This window comes from Nycticebus coucang, chromosome 12 (genome assembly GCF_027406575.1).
Source record: "Nycticebus coucang isolate mNycCou1 chromosome 12, mNycCou1.pri, whole genome shotgun sequence".
Classification (NCBI taxonomy): Eukaryota; Metazoa; Chordata; class Mammalia; order Primates; family Lorisidae; genus Nycticebus; species Nycticebus coucang.
The window spans coordinates 82,291,326-82,303,706 of NC_069791.1; the positions used below are offsets into that span (position 1 = coordinate 82,291,326).

At 48.0% G+C, this 12,381-nt stretch overlaps 2 protein-coding genes across 2 annotated transcripts; both read left to right on the top strand.

The window, feature by feature from the left end:
• The first annotated feature begins 3,238 nt into the window (after window positions 1-3,238).
• On the top strand, window positions 3,239-5,915 carry SPN (sialophorin). Its single transcript, XM_053555104.1, has 2 exons — window positions 3,239-3,316; window positions 3,704-5,915. The coding sequence occupies exon 2, from the start codon at window positions 3,738-3,740 to the stop codon at window positions 4,980-4,982; it is 1,245 nt and encodes a 414-aa protein (XP_053411079.1). The 5' UTR covers window positions 3,239-3,316; window positions 3,704-3,737; the 3' UTR covers window positions 4,983-5,915.
• On the top strand, window positions 5,132-5,704 carry LOC128561259 (cytochrome b-c1 complex subunit 6, mitochondrial-like). Its single transcript, XM_053555207.1, has 2 exons — window positions 5,132-5,367; window positions 5,495-5,704. Exons 1-2 carry the CDS (start codon window positions 5,281-5,283, stop codon window positions 5,702-5,704), a joined length of 297 nt encoding a protein of 98 aa, XP_053411182.1. The 5' UTR covers window positions 5,132-5,280.
• Window positions 5,916-12,381: the final 6,466 nt, after the last annotated feature.

Here is a 12,381-nt window from a genome sequence, read left to right on the forward strand (position 1 = left end):
TTATTCAGTAACTACTGATGGTGGGGAAAGAGCTGAGCTCCTTTCTGGTTTATGCTACAGTTTGAGCCTTTTCAAGGAAGCATGAGGGAGCAGGGGTGGGGGTGGGGTGGGAGAGTAGAGCTGAGAAGGGTGGGAGAAGTGAAAAAGAGACAAGTGTCGCTCAGTGTGCAACTGTGTGTGGCGAGGCCACTGCTCCCTGGCAATGAGGGAAGTTAGGGTTCTCTCTCCAACCCCACCAATAGGCAACTCTGAAGACAAGGCCTTCCTGACGCTTGCAATTCAGAGGAATGGCTCTTGCCCTGCAAAGAGCTGTTGGTTTCAAAACATACATATGTACATTTTTGTAAGGCCTTTGTAGTAAGTGCTCTAGGAAAGGGGTCTGCTGTATGTTGGCTAGAACAAATACAGTAGAATCTCTGTAAGTTGACCAGCTGAGGGACTGTAACAAACTGGTTAATACACAGGGGTGGTCAACATAAGGAACTAGGCAGAAGTCCTGATACGTACATGTGGTGCACGTCCGGTCTATGAAAACTAGGTCAACTTAAGCAGGTGGTCAGTAGAGGGAGGTGGTCATCTATGGCGGTTCCACTGTACATTCTGTTGGCGCTGAGCTTCCCAGGCCGGCTTTCTAACAGGGGCTTGGACAGTAGTCACGCTTCACAGCAGCCCCTCTCTCTGGGAACAGCAACCAGGACTTTCTATCAGGCTCTTACTGAGGACCCTCACACAGTTTAATACACCCAAGAACTTTGAAAAATAGTATTATTATTATGCCTATTTTACAGATGGAAAAACTGGCAGAGGCAGAGAGAGTTAAGGCCACCCAGACAGTAGGTGATGTCCTCAGGAGTCAAGCTCTGTTGCCCTGACCTATCTTCTGTTGCGTTCCTGGCCCCAGGTTTCTTCCAGCTCCTGTCTACTTTGGTATCTGGCTAGGAACAGCCTCTCAAAGACCTGCTTGCAGGGAACTGGGTTCTGGGGAGGACAGAGCTATTATCTCAGGAGGCCTGCAAACCTCTGGTTACCTCTGGTGACCTCTGAGGACCTCCGCAAGGCTGGCCTGGCAGGGCTTTCACAGTCCAGGGATGCCCAGCCTCCCCACTCCCCATGCTGTCTCCTCACCTTTGCTCACACAGTTCTTCTTCTTTTTTTTTTTTTTTTGAGACAGAGTCTCACTATATTGCTCTCTATAGAGTGCTATGATGGCACAGCTCACAGCCACCTCAAACTCTTGGGCTTAAGCGATTCTCTTGCCTCAGCCTCCCAAGTAGCTGGGATTATAGGCGCCTGCCACGCCTATATTTTTGTTGTTGTTGTTGTTGTTGTCATTGTTGTTTAGCAGACCAGGGGCCGGGTTCGAACTCGCCATCCCCGGTGTATGTGGCTGGCACCCTAACCACTGAGCTACGGGCATGGAGCCCTCACACAGTTCTTCTACCTGATGGTCTCTTCCTTCTTGCAGCCAGAGAAATCCTCAGTCCATAATAAACATCATAGAGTGCCTACTGTATTTTAAGTACTTTCCAGGTGCTGTGGGCACAGTGTGAGCAGACTGCACAGCACTAGGCCATTCCAGAGTGAGGGGAAAGACAGAGAAAGGAAGTCAATCACAGTATACCAGAAGGTAAGAGGTGAACAGAAAGATAGCAGGGGTGCAGGCCCGCGGAGGGGGTGCAAGTTTAAATAGGGTGGCCAGGCAAAGACATTTCAGCTAAGGTCTGCCTTGGTGTATATGGCCGAAGCCCTAACCACTGAGCTTTGGGCACCGCCCAGTTTTTCTATTTTTAGTAGAGACGGAGTCTTGCTCTTGCTCAAACTGGTCTTGAACTCCTGAGCTCAGCGATCATCTTGCCTCAGCCTCCACAGTAGCTGTGACTACAGGCAGTGCCACCATGCCTGGATGCTTTTTTTATTTTCTTCTTCCTTTTTTTTTGCAGTTTTTGGCCAGGGCTGGGTTTGAACTCGCCACCTCTGGCATATGGGGCCGGCGCCCTACTCCTTGAGCCACAGGCGCCACCTGTTATTTTTTTTCTTTAGAGATAGGAGTCTTGCTCTGGCTCAGACTGGTCTCAAACTCCTAATTTCAAGCAATCCTCCTGTCTCAGCTCCCAAAGTGCTAGGATTACAGAGGTGAGCACAGCACCTGGCCTGATTTTTTTGTTTTTGTTTTTAAAAGGCAAAGACCCAAGACATACTCATATCAAGTGTTAAAGCTTACTAATTAAAGGAAAGTCAGGAAACAAAAATCAGTCAAAGAGAAAAATAAAGAACTCCCTACTCTCACCTATCCAAAAACTATTTGGTTAACCCGTCAAAAGACATATTTCTTATTTCCCATCTAGATCCTCACATCTTTACATATTTTCTTTCCCTCTTTCCTTCCTTCCTTCCTTCTTTTCTTCTTTTTGAGACAAAGTCTCACTTTGTCACCCTTGATAGACTACGATGGCATCATAGCTCACAGTGACCTCAAACTCCTGAGCTGAAGCAATCTTCTTGCCTCGGTTTCTCAGGTTTTCTATTTTTGGTAGAGACTTGGTCTCGCTCTTGCTCAGGCTGGTCTCAAACTCCTAAGCTCAAGCAACCCACCTGTCTCGGCCTCACAGAGTGCTAGGATTACAGGTGTGAGCCACTGCGCTGGCCTCCTCTTTTCATATTTTTTACAAAAATAAGATCACAGCATATACAGTGCTTAGTAACCACCTTGGTTTAGTGAAGCATGCTACCGAGAGCCATCAGGGTGACCCATAACTCCTTATGACGCAATCAAGGCCTCACCAGTCTGTGAAGGCTCTCACGGCCCCCAGCTAGGCTCAGGGCTTTCCCCCCTGCCCTGATACTTCCTGGGAGCTCTTGGGACAGGAAATGGTGCCACCCAGGTCCTGTCCTAACAGGGGACCACAAATGCAAAGGAAACCACCCTCTTGTCTCCTCCTCTGCACCCCGAGTTCTCAAGTGCACATTCTCATCATCCCAGCTCTGACTCCAGCCTGCCCCAGAGTCACTCCTTGCTATCCCATTCCCCAACTAAGACCCAGGAATCCCTATTCCAGCCCCCCTACATCCTCTCCTGCCTTGAGTGAGCCTCAGAAGCCCCCAGCACCATACCAGACCCCAGAAGGAGCAGGTAAGGGTGCTCTCTTCACATGGCAGCTGCGGGAGCAAGGCGGGTAGGGCAGGATGCAGGGGTGGGGTGGGTGGAGCCAGGCCCACTTCCTTTCCCCTTGGGGCCCTATCTGCCCCAGTCCTGCACCAGCCTCAGGAGGAGTTGGAGTGGCCTGGACCCAGCCCTGTGTGCTAATCAACTGAGTTGGTAAGGTGGTGCTACTTGGTGGGGCAGGGGCCACAGTGGACCTGGGAAGGTGCCTGTGGCTTGAAAAGGCCCTGACAGGTGATGGGAAAAGAGGATCAGATGTCACACGGGGCTGCACAAGAGCAGGGGAGACCAGGAGGGGTGGCTGTTGCTGGAGTCGAGAGCTGCCAGGGCTTGGAGGGGCCCTGGTATGGGGCTGACGGGGCAGCTGCCAACATCTGTTCCCTTGTTATTTCTGATAATAGTAAAAGCAAGGGTGGAAAAAGCCGTTAAACCACAAGTTGGGCATGGCCGTTGGCAGGGAAGTGGGCAGGAGGGGAGGGCCTGGCCAGGTCCCCCCAACCCAGCTCCCATGTGTTCTGTTTCTTCAACCCCCTCTCACCTCAGGTCCCAACTTCTGCTCATTCCTGTTGCCCTGGAAATGGCCCTGCTTCTCCTCTTCTGGGCCCTGGTGGTGAGCCCAGAGGCTCTGGGCAGCCGGACAACATTGCCGCCAGTCATACTCAGCCCTGGAGGGACTTTTGCTTCTTCAGCCTTGAATAACTATGAGGCCTTCACCTCAGAAAAGGACTCTAATGTTGGGAGCACTGGGGGGCTGATCTCAAACCCACCTTCAACTCCCTTTATGACTAATGAGGTGTCCTCTCTTGGAACTTCCATTGATGAGGAACTTTCCACCCAAAATGTTTCCCTTGAAAATTCATCAGTGCTCTTGGAAACCTCTAATGTAGCCAGTGACTCTGCTGTCTCCTCAACAATATCCCACACCACGACTGGTGGAATCGTGACAACTGACTCTCTGGAAATCACCAGTGGAACCAGTGGACCCCCTATCACCATGGCTACTAGCTCTCTGGAGACCTCCCATGGGGCCAGTGGACCCCCTGTCACCATGGCAACTAACCCTCTGGAGACATCCCATGGGGCCAGTGGACCCCCTGTCACCATGGCAACTAACCCTCTGGAGACATCCCATGGGGCCAGTGGACCCCCTGTCACCATGGCAACTAATCCTCTGGACACCTCCCATGGAGCCAGTGGACCCCCTGTCACCATGGCAACTAACCCTCTGGAGACCTCCCATGAGGCCAGTGGACCTACTGTCGGCATGACAACTAGTTCTGTGGAGACTTCCCATGGGGCCGGTGTAAAAATATCCACAGTGATTACTCCTATCATTAGGCTCTCCCCAAATCCAGATGAGGGGTCAAACAAAATGCTGCTAGTGGCTGTGCTGGTGGCCCTACTGGTGGTTATGATTCTCATAGTTCTGCTCCTACTATGGCGCCGGCGGCAGAAGCGGCGCACAGGGGCACTGACGCTAAACAGAGATGGAAAGCGCAACGGGGTGGCAGATGCCTGGGCTGGGCCTGCCCAGGTCTCTGATGAGGGGGCTGTGGCAGTGACAATGGGAGGGTCTGGGGATGACAAGGGCTCTGGGGTCCCCAACGGGGAGGGGTCTGGCCAGCGGCCCACACTCACTACTTTCTTTGGCAGACGAAAATCTCGCCAGGGCTCTGTGGCACTGGAGGAGCTGAAGTCTGAGCCAGACCCCAGCCTAAAGGGGGAGGAAGAGCCACTGATGGGCAGCGAGGAGAGGGCTCTGGAGGCTCCCTCTTCTGATGGGTCAGAGGCAGGAGATGGGGCCGCACTGCAGTGCTCATGAAGAGCAGGAGTGGAGGGTGGAATGCTTGCCAGCTTCTATCACCTTCCCTCTCCTCATCCCCTCCAGCCCCGGCCCCTAGTGCTTCCCTGCAGCCTGCTCTGCATCTTCACCCAGCTTCTCCACCCGGGGCCTTCCTGCAGCATCCTGCCCCAGCACTGCACTTAGCACGGGGCCAGGGCCTGCATCACCGGCCTTCTGTAACCTGAGTTGAGGGAAAAAACTTTTCTCACCTTTTTGATCCTGAACTGTATTAGGTGCCGTATTGCTACTCGTGTTGAATCAAGAATTGTAGCTGGACATGGGTCTGGAGGACGAAAAAAACATGCCGACCGGGTCCGGAGATCCCAAGGAGGAGGAAGAAGAAGAGGAGGAATTAGCGATAGGAGTGAGGCTCTCAGTGCACACTGGCAACCTTGGAAGGCAGGGATGTGAAACTTTTCCCTACTACTTAGCATCAGAATTGAATGGGAGACCCCATTCTGCCATGTCTGGTGGCAATGTGGCTCTGCCAGCTGGCCTTCTGCACGGATCCCTTAACAACAGTGAGAGAGCAGTGCGAGCAGCTGGAAAAATGTGTAAAGGCTCGTGAGCGGCTAGAGCTCTGTGATGAGCGTGTCTCCGCCAGATCACATACAGAAGAGGATTGCACAGAGGAGCTCTTTGACTTCTTGCATGCAAGGGACCACTGTGTGGCCCACAAATTCTTCAACAGCCTGAAATAAATGTGCAGACTCATTCACCTCAGCCTTCATCACCTTGGCATCAGGATGCTTCCTTATGGTTTTGAATATGCCCTTTGTTTTTAATTTGTATAACTGTTAACTTCATACAAACCTCATGCATTTTGGCTTAGGAAAGTAGCCAACTCTATGTAATAAGCAGTGATTCCATTCTAATAAAATTCTGTGAACTGCCAAAAAAAAAAAAAAACAACTTTTCTCAGCAACCCTACTTCTCCCCATCGCCTTTTTTCCATGTTTTTTTTTTCTCCCCCTTTTGGAGCTAGGTACTAAGACTCCATAACACCAAACTTACTTGACCTATGATTTCCTGGTGGATTCCCCAGAGGTCTCAGAGTCTGGAAAGAAGGAGGAAAAGACAACCCAGCAAACTCCCATGTACAATTAACTTTCTAAAGCTCACCTGGCCCTGTAGTTAGAAGGGCTGTCTTATGGGGTCCAGAACCTCCTTTAGCTCGGGGCTGTGGGCCAGCCGGGAGCACCAGTGGGGCCGTCTGCCTGTGCTCTCAGGTGGGCCTGTGACGTTTCCCAGAGCACCTGGACTCTGGGACTGGTCCTTGCCTCAAACCTCCATACTCTCCCCCACCTATGGGCTGAGGCAGCCAGAGGCTTTGCTAAGTCTCCTCCTAAGTGCCGAGGTGGGAAGAGTTTCTGTCGTTCTCTGAAGCCCCAGCACCTGCATGAGTCCATCCATAGGTGCAGTCTGTGTAAGAAGTGAGGATGTGACGATGCTTGTGAAGGGTAGTGGTGAGTACAGTGTGACGGAGGGGGCAGGAAGGGGTGTAGATGCCAGCCTGGGAGTGGGGGGACACAGGACTGTTGAGAACATGTCACATGTTCTCATCTTTGCTCAGATGGTGTGGACACAGCAGAAAATATATCTCTGTCTGAGTCTAGTAAAGAATTCCCATCTTGATAAAAAGTCCACATGCGTGACCCAAGTGGGGGGTTTTCAGCTCAGATACTATATCCCTTTCCCACAATGTCTCTCCAGTATACACCTGTGTACACACCTCACATGCTCATACACACACAGGGAGAGGAGTTTGCCAGTAGTGGGGACTGGGTAATGCAAAAACCACTGGTCTTGCTGACGCGTTTCCCCTGGTTCTGTGTTTAATTGGTGTGTCTGTGTCTCCTTTTCCACTCAGGGGCTGAGCATCGTGCCCCTCCAGGGGAATCAGCAAGACTGAGTTAAATAAGAGAAGACAGCCAGGGAGCAGGGACTTCCCCTGTGGGTCTTGGGTGGAGGGGAGGGGGCCCACCAGCCCTAAATGTGCTCCTCTGAGAACCACCTAGACTGTGTCCAAGGAAGCATGGGCCAGAGGTGGTTGATGTTTCCTCAGGGCAAAGAGGAAATTTGTAAAGAGGAAGTTGTTGAGTCAGAGGGTGCAGTGGCTGAGAGCAGACAGACTGACCTAGAAAAAGAGACATGGGACCCATGTGTGTGTGACTGCCTTGTGCCCTGGATGGAGATAGGAAAGAGCCAGGTAGGTCAGTTTGTGAGGTGGAGGAGGGAGGAGAGAGAAGGGCGGAAAGTGTCCTGGTCTATGGTGGAGGGCTGAGCTGGGATGGAACCCAGCCTTCCCCCAGCCAGACTGAGCACCCATGTGGCTATGTCTGGTCTAGGCACCTTTTCCTACTTCTCACAAGGTGCTGTTTGGACTAATTATAGCCCCAGAATGATAGAAATGAGTTCCAAAGTCTCTTAGAGATTCTGCAAGTGTTGTCTTGGATTTGTCAAACCAAGTGCCCCACTTTCAGGTTTAGAAAACACTGCCACTGAACTCCAAGGTCATCAGCTCCATCTCTCTCTTTTATTTTTTTATTTTAGGTGTAATCCCACTAATCACCCTCCCTCCTCCCATCCTCCCGCCTCCCTCCCCTCCCTCTCCCCCTTTCCCATATTCTTAGGTTATAACTGGGTTATAGCTTTCATATGAAAGCCATAAATTAGTTTCATAGTAGGGCTGAGTACATTGGATACTTTTTCTTCCATTCCTAAGATACTTTGCTAAGAAGAATATGTTCTAGCTCTATCCATGTAAACACGAAAGAGGTAAAGTCTCCATCTTTCTTTAAGGCTGCATAATATTCCATGGTGTACATATACCACAATTTATTAATCCATTCGTGGATCGATGAGCACTTGGGCTTTTTCCATGACTTAGCAATTATGAATTGGGCTGCAATAAACATTCTGGTACAAATAATCTTTGTTATAATGTGATTTTTGTTCTTCTGGATATATACCTAGTAGAGGAATTATAGGATTGAATGGCAGGTCTATTTTTAGATCTCTAAGTGTTCTGAAAATATCTTTCCAGAAGGAATGTATTAATTTGCATTCCCACCAGCAGTGTAGAAGTGTTCCCTTTTCTCCACATCCACGCCAACATCTCTGGTTTTGGGATTTTTTGATGTGGGTTAATCTTACTGGAGTTAGATGATATCTCAAAGTAGTTTTGATTTGCATTTCTCTGATGATTAAGGATGATGACATCAGCTCCATCTCTTAATGGACAGATGCAGTCATTGGTGAGCTGTGACCTGTTTCTGGGTGAATCCTGAAGGATAGGGGTGGTAAGGCACCCAACAGGGCTTTTAGAGTCCAGAAAACATCAAAATATGTTGTAAGAATTAAAACAGACAAACAGAATTTTATGAGCACACCAAAGGAAGAGCGACCTGGGGAAAAATTGAGAGGCTTAACTTGAGTTTGTCTGGGTTAGGGCCTTAGTCATAGCTACTGCTTTACTCCTGGTGGCCACAGTGCCTGGCCTGCTGCGGGTCCTCAGAGAAGATGCATTGAATGAATGAATGAATGTGAGGACTTCATAGAGGTTTGAAGGCTGAGAAGGATTTTGACAGGGGAAGGACATTCTTGGTAGTGGGGATGGCAGGTGCAAAAAAAAAACGTGACAAGGGAAGCAGAGCAGGGCAATGTGGATTCTTTTTTCAGACAAAAGTGGAGTAACGTATGCCTTTAGATTCTCTAGTGAAAAGAAAAACAAAGGAGACAGTAGATATTGTAAAATCAAAAAGGGGGACAAAAAAGAAGACAGAGTGAGAAATGATAAGGAAATATAAAATACAGTGAAAGGATCAAATATACCAGTTATGAAAACAAATGTAAATGGCTTATTGTACTTGCCACAATCACAAAATCATCTTTTCAAAAACTATGTAATGACTTTGGAAAATGCCACCAATATAATGTTAAGAAGGGGAAAAGCACATTGCTAATCTGTAAATACATATGATTCTAGTTTCGTAACAAAAATTCAAGAACATATGTACCCTTAGAGAATAAAAGTATATGCTCTAAATATTTGCTGTGGTTATTATCTCTAAGGTGTCTGTTTTGTATTTTGTTTATACTTACCTGTATTTTCCAAATTTTTTTTTTTTTTTGCAATAAACATCTATTACTTTTACAGTTTGAAAAAGTATTGGTAAAAAAGATGTTCAAGAAGGTGGCGTGGGGTGTCTGGTTTGAGGAGGGCTGTGTGTGGTGAGGTTAGTTGCCAGGGAGGCTGGAGCCATGCTGTGAAGGGCTGGGGAGTTTGGGTTTAGTTCTGAAAGTAGTGAGGAAGCCGCGAAACCCAAGTCTGCTCCACCCCTGTCTTCTGGGCTTCAGCAGAGGTAATAGCATCATGCATCCGGTGGCTGAGGCAAAACACCTTAAAATTGTGGGGGAGTCGCAGTCTTTCCCTGTCCTCACTTCCCATATCCCCATTCCAGCTGGGCCTTCTTCCAGCATCTCTTGGGTCCCTTCCTTCTCTCCAGGCCACTTCACACCTTGCTAGGACCTGCTGAGACCTGAGACTTCTGTTTTGGTTTCCTGACCCCTTCCCTTCCATCCTCTGTTAACAATGGTCCCAGGGATCCTTCTTTTTTTTTTTTTTTTTTTAATTGAGACAGAGTCTCACTTTCGCATTCTCTATAGCGTGCTGTGGCGTTACAGCTCACAGCAACCTCCAACTCTTGGGCTTAAGTGATTCTCTTGCCTCAGCTTCCTGAGTAGGTGGGATTATAGGTGCCCACCACAATATCCAGCTATTTTTAGAGATGAGGTCTTGCTCTGACTCAGGCTGGTCTCCAACCTGTTAGTGCAGGCAATCCACCTGCCTCGGCCTCCCAAGTGCTGGGATTACAGGTGTGAGCCACTATGCCTGGCCCTCCAGGGACCCTTGTATTAGGCTCTCCTGTCCAGATGTTAGTCCTGCAACTCCCTCCCCTCATTCCTTAGCACAGAGTATAAGACTCCCCAGGAGCTGGCGAGTACCGTGATGTTACAGCTCACAGCAACCTCCAACTCCTGGGCTTAGGCGATTCTCTTACTTCAGCCTCCTGAGGAGCTGGGACTACAGGAGCCCGCCACAACGCCCAGCTATTTTTTGTTGCAGTTTGGCTGGGGTTGGGTTTGAACCGGTCACCCTCGGCATATGGGGCCGGCACCCTACCCACTGAGCCACAGGCGCTACCCAATCCAGTTTACTTTTAAAGCTAGAAAAAGGGCTTCAATGCATGGTTCTAAGAACATTCCATTCTGAAAATGTTCATTTGCACCTACGTTACCTCTGTAGGAGGAAACCAACCATATCTAGTTGGGTAGGCAAAGCCTGTTGAAGGAGGATAGGACACCTCAGGGCTGCAGGAACAGGTGACTCCAGGGAGCTGCGCTCTGAGCCTGCCGCCCTTAGGTGAGGAACAAGAAACAGATCCCATCCCTGAGCCACCAAACTCAGACTGTGTCAGGAGGTAAATCATTGTTAACAAAACAAGAGAGGAATACAATCAAAATCTCTAAATCCCCAAAGTATTAACAGAATCAGACTTGAATAAAAGTAGAGAGAAAATTTTCAACTCCTAAGAGAGTGTTTAAGTGGGCCAGCAAGGTGGCTCACACCTGTAATCCTAGCACTCTGGGAGGCCGAGGTGGGTGGATTGCCTGAGCTCACAGGTTCAAGACTAGCCTGAGCAAGTTCGAGACCCTGTCTCTAAAAAATTGCTGGGCATTATGGTGGGTGCCTGTAGTCCCAGCTAGTTAGGAGGCTGAGGCAAGAGAATCACTTGAGCCCAAGAGTTTGAGGTTGCTGTGAACTATGACTCCACGGCACTCTACCAAGGGTGACAGAGTGAGATTCTGCCTCAAAAAGAAAGAAAGGAAGGAAGGAAGGAAGGAAGGAAAGAGAAAAGGAAAAAAAGTGGAAGAGCTGACACAGTGGTGACTGCCCAGTTCCTGGGTAGGACCAGATTGGGGTAGAGCCATTAGACAATGAAAACACAGGGCATTTAGGAGACCATTTACTTGCTCCTAGCAATGAGTGCTGGTGCGGTGCTCAGAGCCTGCCTACCTAGCTTGTGGCATCAGAACAGCTCGTCTGAGCCCTTGCCAAGATCCCAGTTTAAGCAAAGTTGAGTCTGAGCTGGCCACAGAGAGAGCCACATACTCACCCCTGCACTTGTACACTCTTCTGCCTGGAGCCAGCCCAGCCCCAGCTGGCCCCACAAGACGCAGGTCTTGACTTCTTGCCAACTCCTACTCAACCGTCAAGATTTAGTTCACGTGTCACTGGCTTTGTGAAGCTGCCCTGGCTGTCCCCACCCCATACAGACTTAGTGTTTCTTCTCCATTTCTATATGTATGTGACAGCATGAGTAACTGGGCCGTACTGATCCGAGAGCGTCCTTCACTAGTAGAGTGTAAGCCTTTCCTAGGCCACTTATCCTCTCTTTCACTCCAGAGTCTAGGTCTAGTATGTGTTTACTGAATGGAAAGACAAATGAAATAACAAACAATGGTTTTAAAATAAATGTATGGCAAGATCAGGTCTGTCTTTCGAGTTAACCCTGCTATCCAGGAAATGGCCTGAGGAAGTGCAGCCCAAGATGAGAGCAAGGTGGCCCAAGGTCGAAGAAGTCAGGTCTGAAATAGATTTGTTCAGAGAAAAAGATTTCAGAACTTTATTGGCTATTGAGGGGATGGGGAGAAGAATGGGACTAGATTTTCTTTTTTTTTTTTTTTTGAGGATTTAGTGTGATTAGCAATTTTTAATTAAGTGGTTTGTACTTAGGAAGACAGAGAACAAAGGCATAAACCCTATTAAAGAGTTTCCATGCTAGTTCAATTCATGACACACAAGATGGTTTAAAAATAAACACAACCACAGAGTTAGTATTTAAAGTATCACATTTTTACATTTCTAAGTATTAAATGAAAGTAACGCTGTTAAAGTGAAGGCACCTAATGTTTGTTAATTCTCAAACGGAATGACTTTGACAAAAATAACAAATGTGTCCGCATGTAACTATTTTATAACAAGTGTAAATTATTTCACAGATCCTTTTAATGAATAGTATTTCATCTTTAAGAGAACAGTTCTTTAACCATTAGCAAAAAATTGTTTCAAAATAGTTTAAGGCACTGAAATAGATGCATACATAATATATTATCAACACAACGAAACATCATGAAATTACACCAAATGAGAGAAGTATATAACATTTTTAACATGGAAAACATATATTAATTTAATCAATAAATGAGAAATTATAAAATTAGAAATGTATTTCCATATTAACAGCCTTAGCGCAATTTCAGTTTATTTTCCAAAGTCAACTTGTTGTGAGAATTTAACAACTTTTCAACTTTC